Source organism: Diabrotica undecimpunctata, chromosome 5 (assembly GCF_040954645.1).
Source record: "Diabrotica undecimpunctata isolate CICGRU chromosome 5, icDiaUnde3, whole genome shotgun sequence".
Taxonomy (NCBI): Eukaryota; Metazoa; Arthropoda; class Insecta; order Coleoptera; family Chrysomelidae; genus Diabrotica; species Diabrotica undecimpunctata.
The window spans coordinates 63,697,833-63,718,305 of record NC_092807.1 but is presented as its reverse complement, the minus strand read 5'-3'; the positions used below and the strand labels follow the sequence as shown (position 1 = coordinate 63,718,305).

At 32.8% G+C, this 20,473-nt stretch overlaps 1 protein-coding gene across 1 annotated transcript in view; it reads right to left on the bottom strand.

Annotated features, from left to right (window-relative positions):
* LOC140442220 (dynein axonemal heavy chain 10-like) overlaps nucleotides 1-20,473 on the bottom strand; it is a 657,946-nt gene that overhangs the window by 457,435 nt on the left and 180,038 nt on the right. Inside the window, 2 exon segments of the mRNA XM_072533298.1 lie at nucleotides 2,969-3,159; nucleotides 17,211-17,556. Coding sequence (XP_072389399.1) covers nucleotides 2,969-3,159; nucleotides 17,211-17,556 — 537 coding nt within the window.

The window sequence follows — 20,473 nt, the reverse complement described above, 5'->3', positions numbered from 1 at the left end:
CCCGCATAGTATACCATATGCTCATCCACACAGCACTGTCCCGAGCCTGGCCATCTCATCTCGCTGATTCCCATCACGTCGATATTTAGTCTTTTCATTTCTTGAATGGTGTTGTGTATCTTTCCCCCTTCAAACATACTTCGAACATTCCAAGTACAGATTTTTTGAACGTTCCACGTGCACACTTTATCTTTATTAGTGTTTAAATATTGGTAAGGATTTCGTGGGTTGACGACCTGGGAAGCCTTACATTTTTGTGTTCTTCCTCCCCTGCCGGATCTTGGTATCCGAAGTCCATGATCAGTATGTTCTCCAAATTGGTTTACATTAACCATGATGAATGAACTAGGGACTATTTATGGGGTGGTTTCCCGTTGCCTTCCCCATCGCAGTTTCACAACCGATTGACTCGTAATGTGAGTGGCGCCTGTGAGTATCTAGAATTAAGCCTACAGGATTTTTTTTTTTTTATTTTCCCACAACCTTAATCCAGTAATGACATTACTGCTGCCTAATGTCATGTCCTCAGTTGATCCGCGGGTACTTATTTGGCTAAGCCTTATTCGTACCTGTCCTGTATATCTACAGGAACTCCCCTATCAGCCATTGGGACGCGCCGTGTCGGGGTTGAGGACTTCCCCGCCCAGTCTGTCTTGCGCAAAGTGCTGAAGGACCCCTACTTAATTCAGGGTCCCTCCTCTACCCAAGCTGAGACCGGCACTCTAAAATATCACTAAGAGTATTTTCCAAAAAGAATAAATAAGAATCTCCATTTAAATTTGGAGGAAGAACATAAGGCCCTAGTAGTTGGTCGCCTATAATGCCACACCAAATATTCAATTTAAACTCATGCTGAAAATGTCCAGCTTTAATAGCATGCGGGTTTTCGTCTTCCCAATAATGACTATTTCGCCAATTAAAAACCACTCGTCTGGTAAAAGTTGCTTCGTCGGTGAACATAATATTCTTAATAAAGTGTCTGTCATTGCGATGTTTATTCAGAATACGTTGGCAAAACTGTAACAGTCGTGGAAGATCTGTTGGAAGTAAATTTTGAACAGGAGTGAAGTGATAAGGATGGAGGTTCTCTTTTTTTAGAATTCTAACAATAGACGACTGACTTACTCCTGTTGTGCTGATAGATGTCGTAAACTTATTTCAGGATTTTCATCTACTCGAACCAAAAGTTCATCTTCTTGATTAGGTGTGATTTGTTTCGGTCGACCACCCCGATTTTTAGTGTGAAATGACCCAGTTTCACCTAAACTACGATATAATCTTGCAAAAGTTTTGTGATTTGGTTGCCTTCTGTTTGCGTATAATATTCCATAGCTTCTGGCTGCCGAGCGACCGAAAAAATTTTCTTGTGCGTATACGCAAATCATATCTCACATTTCTTCATTAGTAAAATGATTGTGACGAGGCATTTTAATCAAAAAAATGTAATGATTACTTTTAAAAAATGCAACATTACACTAGACTGTCACATGAAAAATAATTTACACTGAACAAATGACATTTACCACAATTATCTGACAGTCCAATGCATACTTTTGATAAATGAAATAATATTTGAAATCCTTTTTTAAGACTCTAAGCAGTTCGACTGCGTTTTAATCGAAAACGGTTGAAATTATCATATTTAAACAAGAGTGCCAATTTTACGTAAAAATGATGTTTACGTCATATTTTCTAATAAAAATTACTAAAAAGTTTCATTAGAAAACGTTTAGACTCAATTTGATCATTAGGAATGATCCACGTGGCGCCCTCTATGACAAAACGTAAAATTGTAAATAAAATACTATTTCTTGTCTAAGATTATGCCTCTGTGCCAATTTTGATAGCAATTTCTAAATATACAGCGAAACTGTTAGCAAAAAACGAAAAACAAAAATTAACTTTAACACCCTGTATCTTTTTTTTCAGCAACATTTTATTAAGGCATATTTGGCCCAATAGCCATATTTTGGTCCAAATAACCTGTCCTTAGTCTATGTCCCAATAGTTATGACTCACCCTGTATATATATATATATATATATATATATATATATATATATATATATATATATAATTAGTATTTCTTGGGTTTAGGTTCAATAAGTAATATTAAATTTGTAACTAGATTTTATTGTGTCATTAAAATCAACGTTTCGGCAGGTAACCCTTGCCTTTGTCAATATTTTAAAATGAACAAGATTGAAATTCAAAAGTTATTGTAAAATATATAAAAAAAACTTACCAAAACATAAAGCGAAACACTTACATTAATGAATTGACAAGGGTAAAAATTGATATCTGATATCCCATAGTTTACTGTTATTAGTAAATAATAATTTTTACATATACATATCACTGGTTTTTTTTAAAAGGTAAAGTGGAGATATGCTATACCTTTGACAGTTTTTTATGGTGTTATATTTATTAATATTTAAATCAGATTGAATTTATTTAGGTTATGTGTATCTTTTTTAACATTGACTTTTTGTTTTGCTCAGTTTTTTAAATTTTAATGTTTTCGAAGTCAAATTTATGCTTCTTGTCATTCTCATGTTTTGTGAGCGCAGTGATGTTGTTCTAGTCATATTTGTGAGAACGAATTCTGGATTGAAGTAGTTGACTGGTTTGCCCAATAAAGACACCTTCACAGTTAGTACATGGTATCTCATAAATATTATATAGTCTCACATGTTGTTAATTTCAATGGCACAATAAAATCTAGTTCCAAATTCAATATTACTTATTGAACCTAAACCCAAGAAGTACTAATTTTATATTAAATATAGTATGGTTCAAGAAATTCCACTAAATATATATATATATATATATATATATATATATATATATATATATATATATATATATATATATATATTATATATATATATATATATATATATACATTTATATATATATATATATATATATATATATAAATTTACAATACTAATATAAAAAAGTATTACCTCTCTAGCATGTTTAAGCGATTTAAATAATTTATAAAGTATTTCCATCCCTTCAAACTCAGCCTTTGCAGCGAGATAGTTAGAGTAATCAGCAAGGGGGATGTCGAATAGCATTTCGGCGTTAATTAAATCTAATCTTCGTATTTCCAGATCCTCAAATTGACTTCTGTATTCATCCATTAGTTTTACACCTAAATAATTCAAAATAAATAATATGTATAATAAAAAAGTCCAAAAAAGATATCAAATAATTTGACCAAACGAGTTTTTACATTACAGTTACAGATTTATAATTATCGTTATTAGATATACATACTTAGTTTCAATATTTATACTGACGCCTCTTAAAATGATATAGGGGTAGATAGTGTTATTGGGACCTCTTACGGCACTACAATACTAATTAAACTTCTTGTCATAAATATGCAACGATTATATTATATTATAATTTCAAATGTTAAAAACCAACTAACCAAAATGTGGCAATTTGAACATTGGCGGTCTTTATTATCAATTTAAGCAAATAAAAAAACTGAAGTTAATACATAACATATAGACTGATGGCCAAAAAAATGCAACACCTAGAAGGACAAATATTTATTCATGGAAGTATAAATAATAATATTCTTATTATTTGATAACATTCATAAACAAATTTGCAACGTCTCTACGTCTATTTATATGTTTCTATTGTATAACCAATAAAACAGTTTTGGATTTGTGTACCAGTTATCTAGGAATAAATTGTGACCTTTTTCTCAATATTTATTCACTAGGGTTGTTACAATGTAACCCGATTTTGATAAATTTCTAATACCAGAGCTATAAGTACACGAACCCATATATATAGTAAAATCACAAATATATCCAGTTTTGCAGTATATGAGTAAAAATAATTTAATACCAAAGCGGTGGCGTTTAGATGGTATGTATTGTTAAACATACAATTCTTCATTTCTTATATCTGTCCACTTCTTAGTTCGCTATTTTTTTCGTATTTTCTTTCTTAAGTTCTTGTAGAGTTGTTCATCTGCTTTCTCATCTGACTGTTATATCTCAAATCTGTTTGTTTCATCCACAATTTTTTGTACAATCTCATTAGTGAAGAAACTTTCAAAAATTTCCTATGGTGTGGATTCCGCGTTCAAGTAATTCACTCTACATCCTGAAGTAGAGCTATCGAAAACAAATTTATTAGGTGATAAATTATTGGTAGTCTATTTAAATTTGTGAGCAATGTTTATATTAATTTCGTCATCTTCACTATCTTTAGAATTATCAGTACTACTAGCTTGCACCTCAATATTGTCCTCGTCAAACACATATCCCACTTCATCATCATTACTTTCTAGAATTATCTGTAATAATTCTACTTCACTCAAACTCTTTTTTTTCATGAAACATACTTCACTACAAATTAGCACAAGCTCGCTCAAAAGTCAAATCAAAACTAATGGTACGGTCAACACCGTTTGTTGAAATTCTAACGCCGGCATAAAAATAAACCACGCCTATTTTTCAATTTTATTGGTTCAACAATGATTTATCATGTGCACCTTCTTTAGTCTTTTACACCTACAGTACAGTACTTCTAAACAAGTAATTAGAACTCAATAACTAATAACTTAACATAAAATTTGTATAGTGGTTTGTACTGAGAGCGCGTCACTCAATTACTTCATGACTTCATTCAATTACTTCAATGGTTCGTACTGGTGGCACGAATTTTATAATACTCGTATACAAGTACACCGAGCTGAAAGGGTTAATGATAATTATTATAATGATAAGTAAGGCATTTAGAATCTTCTTGATGTGCTTGTCCGTGACGAATGTGGGCGATGATCGTAACAATCTTTATCGTTTATGTAGCAGCACGGAAAATCTTTACAGATGTTGTGTTGAATCAGTTTCTGAGGTTCTTTAACCATGATCTTCTTCTTCATTCTACACCTCACTTTCCAAATAGTTTTCCTTGTAGGATGGCTTGTAGGAGGGCATATCTGGATTCATTTCGCATAATGTTTCAGAGGTATTATAACTTTTGAAATTTGATGGTGGTCAGTACCTCTGATTTGTTCCGACTTTAGTTGCATATTGTAAGCTTAGTGTGTGTTTTCTGATTGAAAGAGATAGCTTAATAATTTCTGCATAAAGGTTTTCTACTTGACTAGTCCTGTAAGCTCCAAGTATGTCTTCATGTAGTGTTTTATATGTCGTCCAATTAGTTTAATTAACCGTGTTTAGTTGAACTGTACTATTAAACCATAATCTAGCTTGCTACAAATTTGTGTTTTATATACGTTTAATATATAAAAATATCTGGTATGAATACTTGTATTATATGGATCTTGTTCCACAATTCATATGCAGGAGTATCAACGGTCATTGAGAACACATTATAATAGTTCTAGGACTCACGTTTACTCTGATTGATCATGTATCTTGTCTTGGCTATATGTTTTTTAAAACTAACTAAGTTTGCTTCTGTATGGCGGTTTTTAAATACGTTGAATACGCGTTTCTAAGTTTCATAAATGCTTAGTATTTATCATTTTAATGAAATTTCAATGGAATCGTTTTTTTACGTTTTGGCCTTATTTGTTTACCAACAGTTTCTTAAGCAGCTTTTTAATCATCGTACTAAATTTTTTGAGTCAATATCAGTGTTCAGTATGTTAATCATTTCTAAAGTAATTCCCTGCATTTCACGACGTATGCGATCTATCATTTAAATTAGTTACTATGTTAACGTAAACGTGGTTTTTCAGGGTAAACTCCAGAGATTACCTCGGAGGGAAAATGGCATTTAAATATTGTCTAACGTCTCCATAATGTGGGAGTGCACCATCATGTTAAAAGTAAATATTTATATTTGTAAACAAGCAATCTATTTACGTTATTATTTGAGTTTAGATAAGATCAAGACATTTGATCTGCCGGTTATCGTCAATAAAAAAGGACCAGTTAATTTATTTACCAAACCCGCATAGACATTAATTTTTTCTGAATGTTTATCAATTTAAGAGTTTTATTATTAGTAGTTCTAGTTTTAGATCTTCTTCTTCTTCATGTGCCTTGTCCGTTCCGAAGGTTGGCAATCACCATGGCTATTCTGACCTTGTTTACGGCAGATCTGAATAGTTCAGCAGATGACAATCCGAACCATTGCCGAAAGTTTTGGAGCCACGAATGTCTTCTCCTCCCTGGACCCCTTCTGCTGTCTATTTTCCCTTGAACGATCAGTTGTAGTACTCTATATTTATTATGTCTCATAACGTGACCCAAGTATTCCAACTTTCTTTTCTTTATACTTATTCCTACCTCTCTCTCTCTTTACCTATCCGGCGTAGTACCTCTTCGTTGGTCACGTGCTTAGTCCAGGATATACGTAATATACGTCGGTAAGCCCACATTTCGAAGGCCTCTACTTTTTTCATCAATGTTGCGGTCATTGTCCATTGAACGATCAGTTGTAGTACTCTATATTTATTATGTCTCATAACGTGACCCAAGTATTCCAACCTTCTTTTCTTTATACTTATTCCTACCTCTCTCTCTCTCTTTACCTATCCGGCGTAGTACCTCTTCGTTGGTCACGTGCTCAGTCCAGGATATACGTAATATACGTCGGTAAGCCCACATTTCGAAGGCCTCTACTTTTTTCATCAATGTTGCGGTCATTGTCCACGCCTCTATTCCATATAACAAAACCGGGAATACATAACATTTCAGAAGTCGAATTTTGAGAGGTAGGGTGAGACTTTTAGAGGTGAAAATTTGCTTCATGCTAGTGAACGATGCTCTTGCCTTTTCTATTCTTATACGTATTTCCTTCGCTTGATCCCAATTTGAGTTAACTGTTGTTCCCAAGTAGATGTACGAATCCACGTGTTCAATTCTTTCATTGTCTAATATCAGTTGCTGTGGTGGTTGTTGGGTTTTGCTTACTAACATCCATTTGGTTTTTGTGATATTTAGTCAGAGTCCGTATTGTGCACTTGTTTTTTGTATCTTACTCATTAGGCAATTCAGTTCCTCCATGCTACTTGCTAGAATCACAGTGTCATCAGCATACCTTATGTTATTAATTATTTCTCCATTTATCTTTATGCCTTCTGTGCTTTCCTCCAGCGCTGTCTTAAATACTTCTACTGAGTATATATTAAAGAGAATAGGAGACAAGATACAGCCCTGTCGTACCCCTTTCTTGATCTCAATTTTATTGGTCAATGTAGATCCTACTTTCACTTTAGCTGTTTGACCCCAATAGAGACTCGCTATTGTTCGAATGTCTCTGTAGTCGACTCCGATCTTATGGAGAACTTCAATTATCTTTTCATGCTTTACGTTATCGAATGCTTTTGCGTAGTCCAGGGGTGGCCAACCTTTTTAAGTCGAGTGCCAATATGAGAACAAAAAAAATTTGGCGTGCCACTAAAATTTTTCGACATACTAACATTAATAATATACGGTACAATATGTATTTCTTATGTAAATTTCACATTTTGCCGTTTAGTCAAGATAGTGGAGGTTTAAAAAATAACGTAATAAGTAAAACATAACAACAAACTTACTTTATTGTTAATAAAAATAAAATAAAAACGTTAAACAAAAAAACTTAAATATTTTCTTATTATCTAAAATTCAAATTATTAAACAGTTACTTATTTAATGTGGTATTTGAACTTGTATTTTTTTATTTAATTCATCTATATTGGGATTAATTTCGGAACTAGCCAACAGAATTAGATTTTTTAAATGCACGTCAGTTAATCGTGACCGATATTTTGATTTTATTATGTTCATAATAGAGAACATTTGCTCACAAACGTACGTTGAACCAAATCTACAACAATATCTTAGAGCTAACTCGTGTAAATTAGGAAAATTGTTTGCTGGTACAAATTTAAAAAATTCAATATAATTGGGATCAGTAACAGTTGAAATAATTTCCCTATATTTGGTTTTTAGTATAGTGTGGTTCTGTAAATCAATAATTTCGATCTGTATTTCAGCTGAGTAACAATTGATATCTTGCAGAGAAATAGAAAAAGGATTTATGAAAAGGTCAACATTCATTTTGTCTTTTTGAAAATCTTCAAACCGGGTATTGAATGAACCTAGCAAAATAGATATAAGGTTTTTAAATTTGTCATAATTTGGAGTTCTACTGACCTTGTTGGCTAATTCCTGCATTAATGTGAAATGTGTCAATCTCTGTTCTCCAAAATCGTTACAAAAAAGCAGAAGTTTATTTACAAAAGAAGATATATGACCAACTAGAGTAGGAAAAATACAATTTTTTCCCTGTAATCTTAAATTTAATAAATTTAAATGTCTCATAATATCAGTGAGAAAAGCTAAATCCCAAAGCCAATCTTTATCATTAAGTAACGAGCACTCACTGGGTAGTTCATTGTTTTTTGCAAATATTTTAAGACGCACTCCTTCAAGTTCCAAAACCTTTCGAGTGCATTTCCTTTGGAGAGCCAGCGCACACTGCAATGGAGAAGTAACTCTCCATCTTGCTCCGTTTCTTCCGCGAACAGTTCTCGAAATTGTCGTCGATTCAATGCCCGAGCTCGTATTTTGTTAATGCAGCGTGTTACAGGGTCAACAACAGATGACATGTTTAGGTCCTTGGCACAAAGAGCTTCCTGGTGAATAATACAATGGTACTTAAAAACTTTTCTTCCCAAATAGTTTTCCAGTAATGTAACAAACCCCTTTAGTCTACCAACCATGCAAGGAGCTCCATCTGTACAAACACTATCTAATTTTGACCATTCAACTTTGTTGACTTCGATTACGTTTTTAAGCTGTTGAAAAATGTCCTCTCCTGTTGTTGTGACTAGTTGGCGCAAATCCAGAAGCTCTTCGGCATTTTCAAAATTATCATTGGTATAACGGACAAAAATGCTTAACTGCGCATTTTCTGTGTTGTCACAACTTTCATCCAACGCTAAAGAAAAGAATTTGTAGGATTTTAATCCACTTATAATTTGGGAAACAACATCCTGGTCCATATCATCTATACGGCGCATGACTGTATTTCGGGATAATGCAATATTATCGACCATATTTTTGATTTTTACATCTCCCACATTTTTAGCAAATATTGCCAGACTATTTTTAATTATCTCCTCTCCATCAGAGTAGGCTTTTTTCTTCCGGGCTAACAGCAGAGAAAGTTCATATGATGTTTTAACCATAGTTTCCATTTCATCACTCTTCTTCTGAAACAGTGACTGTTGGCTGGCTAGGGTTTTCTTTTTTTTTTTCAATAAAGTCGGCTCGCAAATGTGAACCAATAGGATATTTGTTGCTGAAGTCCTTATGCAGTTGTTTATAATGTCGTTCCAGGTTAAATTTTTTCGGAACTGCTACAGACAATCCACATATCAAACAAACAGGCTTTGAAGTATTACGATTAGTAAATAAAAATTGTTCTTCCCAAGCAGGTTGAAAATCGCGAATTGCAATATCATCTTCGTATTTTCGTTTTGAAGTCGAAGGCTTACTCGTGGACATATCGAACAAATACTTTTAAAATTTTAAAGAAACAATGCGCGATGACAAAATGTGCACATACAACGGGGCAGTTTAAAATAAACTAAGCAAGGGTAACGCAGTCCTATTGCACATTACGACAGCTAGGATCACGTGCACCAATCGCAGCACTATCGCTCGCCAGAGGATGCAATGATGCCGCGTCTATCGTAACTTCCGTAAACCTACCAAGTTTCTTCTTATTATTTTTTGTTTTTCAAGTTTTAATTTTTTTGAAAGTGTTTTAATCCAAAACGCTACGCGTGCCACTGATAGGACTCAATCATGCCACAGAGTGGCACGCGTGCCGCGGGTTGGCCATCCCTGGCGTAGTCTATAAAGCATATGTACACGTCTTTGTTCATATCTCTGCAGCGCTGGATGAGTACCTGTAGACTAAAAAGTGCTTCTCTTGTCCCAAGAGAATTCCGAAACCCAAACTGCGAATCTCCAATGTTATCCTCGCATTTTTTGCTTATTCTGTTGTAAATAACCTTGGTGTATGCCTTCGAAATGTGGTTAATTAGACTTATCATCCGATGTTGATCACAAGACTTTGCTTTTGGTTTTTTCGGTATGGCAACAAAAGTTGACTCTAGCCAGTCTTCAGGAAACTCCCCACTGTTATAAATATTGTTAAAGAGTCTGACGAGTGAGTCTAGAAATTGACTGTTTGTTTCGCACAGCATTTTCAATACTTCCCCGTATACGTTATCGTTGCCTGGTCTTTTGTTATTTTTAAGACCCTTTATAGCATTCTCCACTTCTGATTTTAGTATAGAAGGGCCAGTATCATCATTGCTCAGTGTATACCCAATAGGACGATCATCATTAAACAGTTGTTCCACATAAGTTTCCCAGATTCTAACTATTTTGTCGGGGTCTAGTTGTAGATTTCCATTATCATCGCACAGCCCTTTCGATAAAATATTGTAGCTTTTCTTTGTTGTGAGTTCCTTATACCTTTTCGCACTGTTCGATTTCTTCGCATCTCTCCGAGAACCATTTCTCTTTAGTTTTTCTTATCTCAGCTCTTATTCGTCTATGGGTTTCAAGGTATTTGGCAGTATCTTTAGTTTTATATATCCGTCTCTCTTCCATCATGTCAAGGATGTCTGCAGTCATCCAGTCTTTCTTTTTTCTCTTATCAGGTAGTAAAAACTTAGTGCTTGAAGTCCTAATCTCTTCTTTAATTTCACTCCACTTTTCCAGCGGTTCATTGTTATTTTTAAGGATTTTTGATATTTCGGTATTTAAATTCTCCTGCATCTGTTGTTTAATATTATTGTTGGAAAGCTTCCTAATATCTAGCGTTTCGGACCTGTTCTTTACATTTGGCTTTTTTAACTTTACTTCAGACTTACATACCACCGGATTGTGGTCTGATGCTACGTCCGCACCCGGGTAAGTTTTTACGGCTTTGATGGAGTTTCTAAACCTGATTGGTGCAGCGATATAATCTATTTGATTTCTGATTATTTTACCAGGTGAGTCTGCCGGTGATTTCCAGGTATAGAGTCTACGGTGCGGGAGCTTAAAGAGAGTGTTAGTAAGTACTAGGTTGTGTTCTTGGCAAAATTGAACTAGACGATCTCCTCTTTTGTAGTTTTAGATCTACAAGACATTAAACAATCCTTTAAGCTACCAGTTTTATTACATTTCTTTATTATTCTCAATAATGTTGATCTACTTATATAAGGAATGTTGACGGTTTAGATCGTTGAAAACATAACTTGCTTCGCAATAGATAAAATCCAACTAATGTTATATTATCCAACTCATACTCGAATTCATTCTTTTTCTGATAAATTGGCTCTTTTACTTAATTTACTTTTCTTCAAGTATGTGCTACAAAACAAACTCAAAATCTTCTTAGTCAAAGACGAAAGGTAATGCATTCAAACATTTTTTGTATTTAGGAGGCGATAAAAGTTATAAATACGATAGCGATAAAAACAATCTTCTTCTTCTTCTTTCGACAACATGCCTATGTTCAAGAATTGGCTATCCCCATGACAATTTCACTCAACCTTTCTCGATCGTTTACTGCACTAAAAAATTGCTCTACATCTAGCTTGGTGTAGATACATACTTTATAAGCATGCAAATAAGAGCATGCGTTTTATAGGATACTTAATTCCACTGTAGAAAATGAACATAAATCATACCCAAGCCAAGAAGAAATTCATAAGTTTTGGGAAAATCAAATGTTAACACCAGCTACTCGTAACACCAACGCTGGATGTATTGGAGACACGATAAACAACTGTCAAAATTACAATAATATTCCTTACAAGTACCTCACCACTGAAGAAGTCTCGAAAACTATCAAAGAGATTTATAATTGGAAATATCCTGGACCAGACGGAGTTCAAAACTTCTGCCTAAAGAAGTTTTAAAGTGTTCATGAGTATTTCTCAATATTAAGTAATCATGTTATCTCTTATCTGGAGGAAACATCATCATTTATTACTAAGGGAACCGCTTATCCAATACCGAAGGTTCAAAACAATATCCAAGATCCAGCCAAGTACCTCCCAATTACTTTTCTTTCAACTTTGTACAAATTGGTCATATCCTGTGTAGCTTGGCATATCTACCAACACTGTGCTCTAAACAATCATCATAGAGCTTCAGAACCAGGCATATACCAAAAAAAGAAACCTTTTTACTGCCTTCATTGACTACAAGAAGCTCTTTGATTCAGTGCCTTATAAATGGCTCATAGACATCTTGAAAATATATATACAGTTCGTTCGCTGTATCTTTGCACATGTATGAAATTATTTAGGAATTATTTTTAAATTTTGTCTCATTTCTACTCACAGAATATAAAATGTTGAAATTAAGCCGCTTGTCCAACATTTAATAATACATCAGACAAAAACAGTAATATAACAACAGTCTGTGATAAATTCTCATCATTGAACCTGCTTATTGTCAACTTCACAGCATTGTGGTGTTTACAAAAATTATATTCATATTGTTTAATTTTCCATTACATTTTCGTGCCTTGAGTTTATAAATTTTCTCAAAAAGAGTTGTTATAACGACTAACTGTTCACTTAGTGTTGGATTCCTTGATATAAGTATAAATTTTGCAGTTAAATTTTCTTACCTTTAATTTGACGTATCATTTTTAAAATCTGGCTAAAACTCTGTCTAACGGATCGATATAAAACATTATTTGTTGTCATAATCAAACAAAAAATATCAAACAGAATATTTTTTCAAGGTTTTTATTTTTAGAATATGCCTGGAAATAAATTAAATTCTCAATCCCAGCATCTCGTGCTGAAGTTGTATGAATATTTTGAGTTGGAAAAAAAGGAACGGAGGACCGTTATCGGCATCTTTGGCTTGTGTTTAAGAGGTATTGTAATGAATTGTATGTTGTTTAATAATTTACCCATCATGAAATTGTTTTTAATTTAAGAGGTTAGCTGCTGCCTTGAAAATATCATGGCGTACAGTATGTACAATTAAAAAACGAAAAGAAAGCAAACCTGTCCTTTCAAGTTCAGGCAAAAGTAGACGTCGTCGTAAAAGCAAGACAACTGATCTGCCTGAAGTAACTAAAATGGCAATACGAAACACTGTGTACAATATGTACCTACAAAGTAAGTATAAGTTGATATTGTACAAAATAAAAACGATCTGGTTTATACCCCAGCCAATAGATGTTTCACATCAAAATTAACATTTCTAAAATAAAGTTTCACTATTATTACTAGCTTTTATTTTTTTTAGAAAAGCATGTTAGTATACAGTCTAAGTTTGAAATGTGAATTAGAGGAAAAAGAAGTTGTTACTATGGGAAAAACGTCCTTGAGCATTGTACTGAGAGATATAGGATTAAAATATAAAATGGATGACAATCGAAGATCATTATTCGAACGAACCAATATTGCTGCTTTAAGAGCAAAATTCTTTCGTAAGTACATTGAAAACCTGGAAAGTGTGCATCCAAGAAAACTTGTTTTTATGGATGAAACATGGATTTATTCAAAAGGAAATAAAACAACTTCCTGGCAAGACACTAGTAGCAAAAGTGTACGTAAACCAGAAGGTTTTGATGGTAAACGTTTCATAATTGTTGACGCTGGTCCTTCTAAAGGATTTGTTTCTGAAGCAAGTTGATTGTTTTGTTCTAAGTCTAAACATATTGATTACCATGGAGAAATGAACAACGACATTTTTACTAAGTGGATAAGGACAAGTAATTCCCAATTTAGAAGAACAATCGTTGATTGTAATGGATAATGCTCCATATCATATTATTCTTTTAGAAAAGCAACCTGCTTTAAAGAAAGATGAAATTGTTACCTGGCTGACAACAAATAACATCAAATTTGACCCAAAATTTACAAAACCTGAATTATTACAAGTTGCAAAAATGAATAAAAAAGAAAATGTGTATGTTATTGATGAGTTACTAAGAGAGCATGGTCATAAAATGTTGAGACTACCTCCTTATCATTGCGAATTCAACGCTATTGAATTAATTTGGGCAAATTGCAAGTCATATTACAATAAGCATATTGGTAGGGACGGTTATTCTGATAGTGCTGTTATAAATATGTGGAGAGAGGCGCTTAATCAATGTAATGGAGACATTTGGGAAAAATGAGTAAGACATACTCATGAAATTATTCAAAAGTGGTGTGTCCGAGAGCAAAATATAGTTGATATTGATATTCAACCCATCTTAATAAATCCTGGAGATAGCTCGGATTCTGAAAGTGAAGGAAATATATAATTTTGATATTTTGTTTTTTTTTTCAATTTATTTTAATAATTTACTTAATTTCCACACTTTATTTTGGAAATTACAGGGAAGTTTGATACATAAGTAAAAAAAAATTATAAAAACCAGGTAGTATAAAAAATAAATACTAAGTCTCTAGGTATGCGACGACATAAGGAAAGTCGTATTATTTTAGCCTAACAGATTGAGCACTAATTTGTAACACCTTTTAAGTTTTCTACAAATTAATGTATGTATTTTCGAAATTTTTCTTTTTCCATTGTTTTTATTGTTTTGTTTTGTAAAGTTTAATTAATTTTTTTTGTGTTGAATGTCATATGTATACGATGTAAATGTTTAATATTGTATTTTGAATGAAAACTTTGTTTTTCATCCAGTAACTGGCTTCGGCTGTTGGATGCTTTAGTGTATAAATAAATAAATAAATATGAGAATTTAAACTGTTTGATCTTGGGTCCATCTTTCTCGACTACAGTATTTCAAATAGAGCATTTCTCAAATAATCATAATAACGTTCAATATGTAGAAAACTCAAAATTACGTTTAAAATAATTTTATATTGATTTTTTAACATCCAGTACAATAAATAAACAAAAACAATCACTATAAATACGTTTAACGGGATATTAAACATTTCCTAATTATTTCATGAATCTAGAAAAGACTTACGTTTGATTTAAACGCTTTGATTTAATTCGTACAACTATGATGTGCAAAGATACAGCGAACGTAGGTACAGTCGACGATGATATACTGAGTTTTAAAGCATATAATGACAGAGTGGAGGGCTAAAATTCACCTCCAAATACTTGGTAAAAAGAATATCAAAACTGAAGATATCCCAATTAACCGGGGCTTTTTCCAAAAAGACTCATTGAGTCCATTGTGGTTCTGTCCAGCTACGAACCCACTATCTCAGCTACTGATCTCCACTGACTCACGTTTTAGCATTAAAAATATCAATAAGATGATGTGGATGATTTGAACTTAACATCTTCCACTAAAAACCACTTAGATCATATGCTAAAAACTGTAGAAACTTTCTCAAATAATATCAGTATGCACTTTGGACTAGACAAGTGCCCTGTCCCAAATATCGTCAAAGGAAAGGTTTAACCCGGAGGTTTCGATAAGCAAGATGGCCAAAACATCAAGGTAATGGGTGAAAATGATATGTACAAATATCTAGTAGTAAAGCAAGCGCCAAAAATTGATTAAAAACAAATTAAAACCGAAATAACTTCCGATTTTGTACGAAGAGATCTAAATCGGTCATATCTTAATAATAAAAATTTGTTTAAGGCATTAAATACGTACGCCTGTTCTACGCTTAGCTATTTATTTGATATTATAAAGGCACAAAAACATCATCCATGTAGTGCAGTATAGAGAACAACATTAACGCGGTATCTTTGGAGAAGAGAATTACTGGACATAGGTGAGCAAGTAGATAAATAGGCTGCTAATTTAAAAACCTATTTTTAAACGCAGGCTGAAAAGTAGATACTTTACATCGCGCAATTTGCGTAGTAGATGACACAACGTCGGTTAAACTGAGAGAACAAGAAATGCGCATAAACCGCCTGTCTAAACAAGACAAAATTCGCACCTGGATGAGTAAACCTCTGCATGGGCCACATCTTAATGAGATCAGCCAAGAATATGTCGACAATATAGCGTCGAACTATTGGTTGACATCAGGAAAGATATTTCCCGAGGCAAAGGGTTTTCTACTTGCCATCCAGGATTAGGTTATTCTAACTAATAACTACCTGAAATATATTGTCAATGACCCTCAGGTCCAAAACGAATATGCCGATACATATGTTAAGCCCAAGAAATCATCCAACATCTTACCGGGGGCTTTCAAGCCTTTGTCGGAACTGATTACAAAGAACGCCATGAGAACGGAGAGAACGGAGAATGAAAGGTACTCAGACAATACTTATTAGTTTTTTACAACTAGAGTCATTTCGAAAAACTTGCTAAAAAACATAAAAAGGCTCAATGAACATCTCTATAAGATGATGCAGAAAGCTAGATGTGTACGAAATGATGTTTAGACGTCGAAAGATGTTTCTACGTCTAGATGTATATGAAAATTTGTGGGGGATACTCCCGCATAAAATGATGCATAACTCACTTCTTAAAATTATAAATTTAGAACGTCTGCTCATAAACATCATAAAGAGGAGAAAACCAGAATACTTTGGCCGTATAATTAGACGACCAAAATACCATCTACTTCACCTTATAATACAAGGAAAAGTGGAGCGAAAGAGATGGATTGCTCGAAAGAAACTTTCATGGCTGCGTAATACTAGACAATGGTGTGGTATCATAGTAGAAAAATAATTGTGCGAACCAGTCAATAAAAGAAAGTTTCAGGAAATTGTAAATATGATGACGGCCAATGTTTGAATACGGACTCGGCACTTACAGAACAAGATGAGGGCTCCAGCATACCAAGTCACCTAGGGCTCGATAACACGGGAAAAGACTCACCAGAGCTCAATCCTTTTGATACTGTAGGTATCTGGGATGAGTCTATTAAACATGTAAAAATACTTACAAGATGAAAAGCTAAAAACTGCCAAAAAATACTTAATTACAATCCAAATCGTAATAAAGATAGCATTTGTAAAAACGGAACAACCAAAGCTTACTGCTCCCTAGTAAAGATTGTAATATGTAAAACACGTGATATAATATTTGTAATATCAAATCAGATTGTGATCATTCAATGACTTCTGCAGTCGCGACATATTAAGTTAAAAAAATAAAATAAATTCTAATTTTCTCATATTAAAAATTATAGGTCTACAAATTTATCAATATAGATACCTATTAGCAATAGCTCAAAACTTGAAATGAATTTAATTGGATTTGACATAGACCAACCGAAATATACTATTATATTACCTAAATTCAAATCTTCTCCTACTGATCCGGGCCCTTCTGCTTCGTATTTAATCAAAAATTTTTCGATCACTTCTAAAAATTCATTAATATGCGTTTGAGTTAGCAGTGCAAATCGTTCTTTTGTCGATTCCAGGGTTTGTTCTCTATAAATGGCAGAGAGCAGTAGTTCCTTCCACTCTTTTTCAAGAAGATACGCGAGTTCTTCGTGTTCGGGAGGATACTCGATTTCGTGTTGATTTAGCATTCTGTACGTTTCTTGAAAGTTATAAAAGGCTAGTTCTGCAGATATATTTTCTCTTGAGACAGTTGCAATAGCTTGAAGGACATTCTTGAACTTTTCTAGTCCCTTTAAAATAAAAAGTATTTACATATTTATACCTTTTGAAAAGGAATATTTTTCAAATATCAATGTTATTTATATCGTTAAACAACTAACTTTTTTAATTAATTTGCTAAACAATAATTATTTAGTAAGTGTAAGAATTTTTCGAATACAAATTTTTAAACATAATATGACAAAAGTGATAAAAATAACATTTTTGAAGATATTTCAATTATTTGTTGTTTAAATTTACATCTCATGTAGTATTTTTAAAAATTAATAGTTTTTTCACATAAAAGATTGTATTCAAAAGAAAATATCCATGTAGATCGATTTCTATTGTAGGCATTATTAAACAATATATTTAACGAGAAAAGAATTATAATTTTCTACATCCCATAATGGAACAAACATTAAGAAAAAAAAGTTTCGGGGAAAAAATAAATCTGCCAAAAAGTTTAAAAGTCTGGACAGACTTATTTTAACGTTATAAACGTTACATTTTTATTTTTATTTTAAGTTAGTGGTTATGTTATCAGTATTTTCCTACCATTGGTTCTTATTTCCAAATATTATTTTACTTATCTAATTCTGGAATTGGCTAGCCTATTTTACCCCCAAAAACACAAAGTCAACAATATTCAAAAATATTTTTTCTCAATATATGGATGATATTTCTTATAGTTTGCAATCAAACAAACAGCATTTTCCAACTCTTGTCTTCCAAAAATCACAGATATAGTTTGAGAAAGTAAATGCGTCATCTATATGTAGCCACATAAGTTTTTATTTTCTGCTTTGCCTTCAGATTTAAACTTTATTTAATTTAAATGAATACCTGCTTGTGTATTTTATAATTATTTTATTTCCGAAAACTTTTTAAAATGTTTCCACAAAGAATTTTTAGTTTTTAATTTTTCTTAGTTTTTATTCAAAAAGAAAGTTCGATCAAAATGCCTCATGCATGTTTGAAATGCTTTCTATAGTAATGAAGGGTGATGCTTTCTTGTTGAATTAGTTCTCAAGTGTTGGCAACCTGCATAGAGTCTGGTTTATTTTCAGATTGTACCGCGAGAGCTAAAATTTTTGAAGTAAAAACTTCTTTAGCAAAGTTGTGCACTTTTTAGATGGAAAAAAGCCTTGAATAGGCAACAGATTTTTGCGACCGTCACCGCTACGCAAATTAGTCTCAAAGTCGCACAGTTCACAAACGGCTCGACGGATCGTGACGTATGAGAATTCGTTGGAAAGGGGAGAGGGAAGCTAGTACAGTAACGGAAAAAATAAACATAGCGGCGTTACCAAAAGAGCATTACATCATATCTCCGTTGTGATCGGTCCGATTGGAGCATGTGATACGTAAAAAAAGCTGGAGTAACGGTTATATTAAGATAACCAACTACAAAAACAAACAAGATAACTACCAAAAGGGTACTACACAACATATTTGATAGCAATGAACGTATAGTTACATATGAGATACCAGATGTCACTATGGATGAAAATGGATTTACTTTAAGAAAACTTTTTATTTATTTACTTGAAAAAGGCCTCTGGCTGTGTACAAAATAAACAACTGATCGAATCCTAACATACGACATAGCAAATAAAAGGGGAGAATGTCTCGCTCTCCCCCTCTCTCTCTTTTCAGACCTGACCGCTCAGAAGGAGTGTAGTGGTCATCGTTATGTCGTTTATTATCCATCTCCAAAGATGTTCCTGTTCATTTCTTTTAATATCTGACATAGATCTTTTGCATATTCGTGTAATTTGGTTGATCCATCTTATTGGGGATCTTCCTCGTGATCTTCGGCCTTCTACCTTATATATATATATATATATATATATATATATATATATATATATATATATATTGAAAAACCCTTATACCACATAGTGGTGTAGGGTGATAATATATTATAATACAAATACAATTTAATATTAATATCAAACTATATAACGTATATTTACATTATGTTCAAATATGACCCATTGATGTTTATTTTTGGCCAGCGTCCTTACTTCTGTCCATATTGTCCTTTTTTCAATAATGTTGCTTAGGGTTCTATCCCATGTTTGTCGTGTTTACCTTACTTCTTTGAAAATGATCCCACCAACTGAGTTGCCTTCTTTTTATATATTCTAATTTTGACTCTATTTGCAAATCTTCTCTTATATCTCTATCCATACTCTATCTATCTCTTTAGGTAACTTCTCGAACCAGTCTCAACTATTTCGTTTCTACTGACTGTATTTCACTCTTTTGTCGTTCTGTTAGTACCTACCCACGATCTGTATTTCTGTTTTGGTGCAACCAAAGGTTAATACAAATATTGAATTTAACGCATTAGTTTTTTTTGTAATTTTAGTCTTATTTATAAATTTACTCTTTATTGCATAGTATAGGTCCACCATTTTTTTAATTATATTATTAATATTTTTTTCATGTCTTCCGTTGTCTTTTTATTCTACTTCGTTATGCTTTAATTCTAAGAATTGGAAGGTTAGTGATTGTTCTATATTTACTTCTATTTTTAAATTTATCTTCTCTTCTTCTTTATGTTTTTTATCACTATAACTTTTGTTTAATTTTAATTAATTGTCATTCCATATTTTTTAGTACTTCATTCCATATGTCTATATTTCTTTGTATTTGTATTTTCGGCCAATATAATGACGTCTTTGGCGAAGGCTTCTTCTGAAATATCCACTCTTCTTAAATTTCTATAACCCACAATGATCTTTTCACTTTTACCTTACATTCTTTTATCTCATGCATGTATGTTATAAAAAGCGTTGAACTTAATCCTCCTCCTTGTCTCAGATCCTCCTTTGGTGTTATGTTTTGACTGATAACATTATTGATATTGCTGTTGTAAATGTTTTTAATTACCCTTAATATTGGATAAAAAGTCTTCCCATGTTTTTTTTGTTTGGCCTC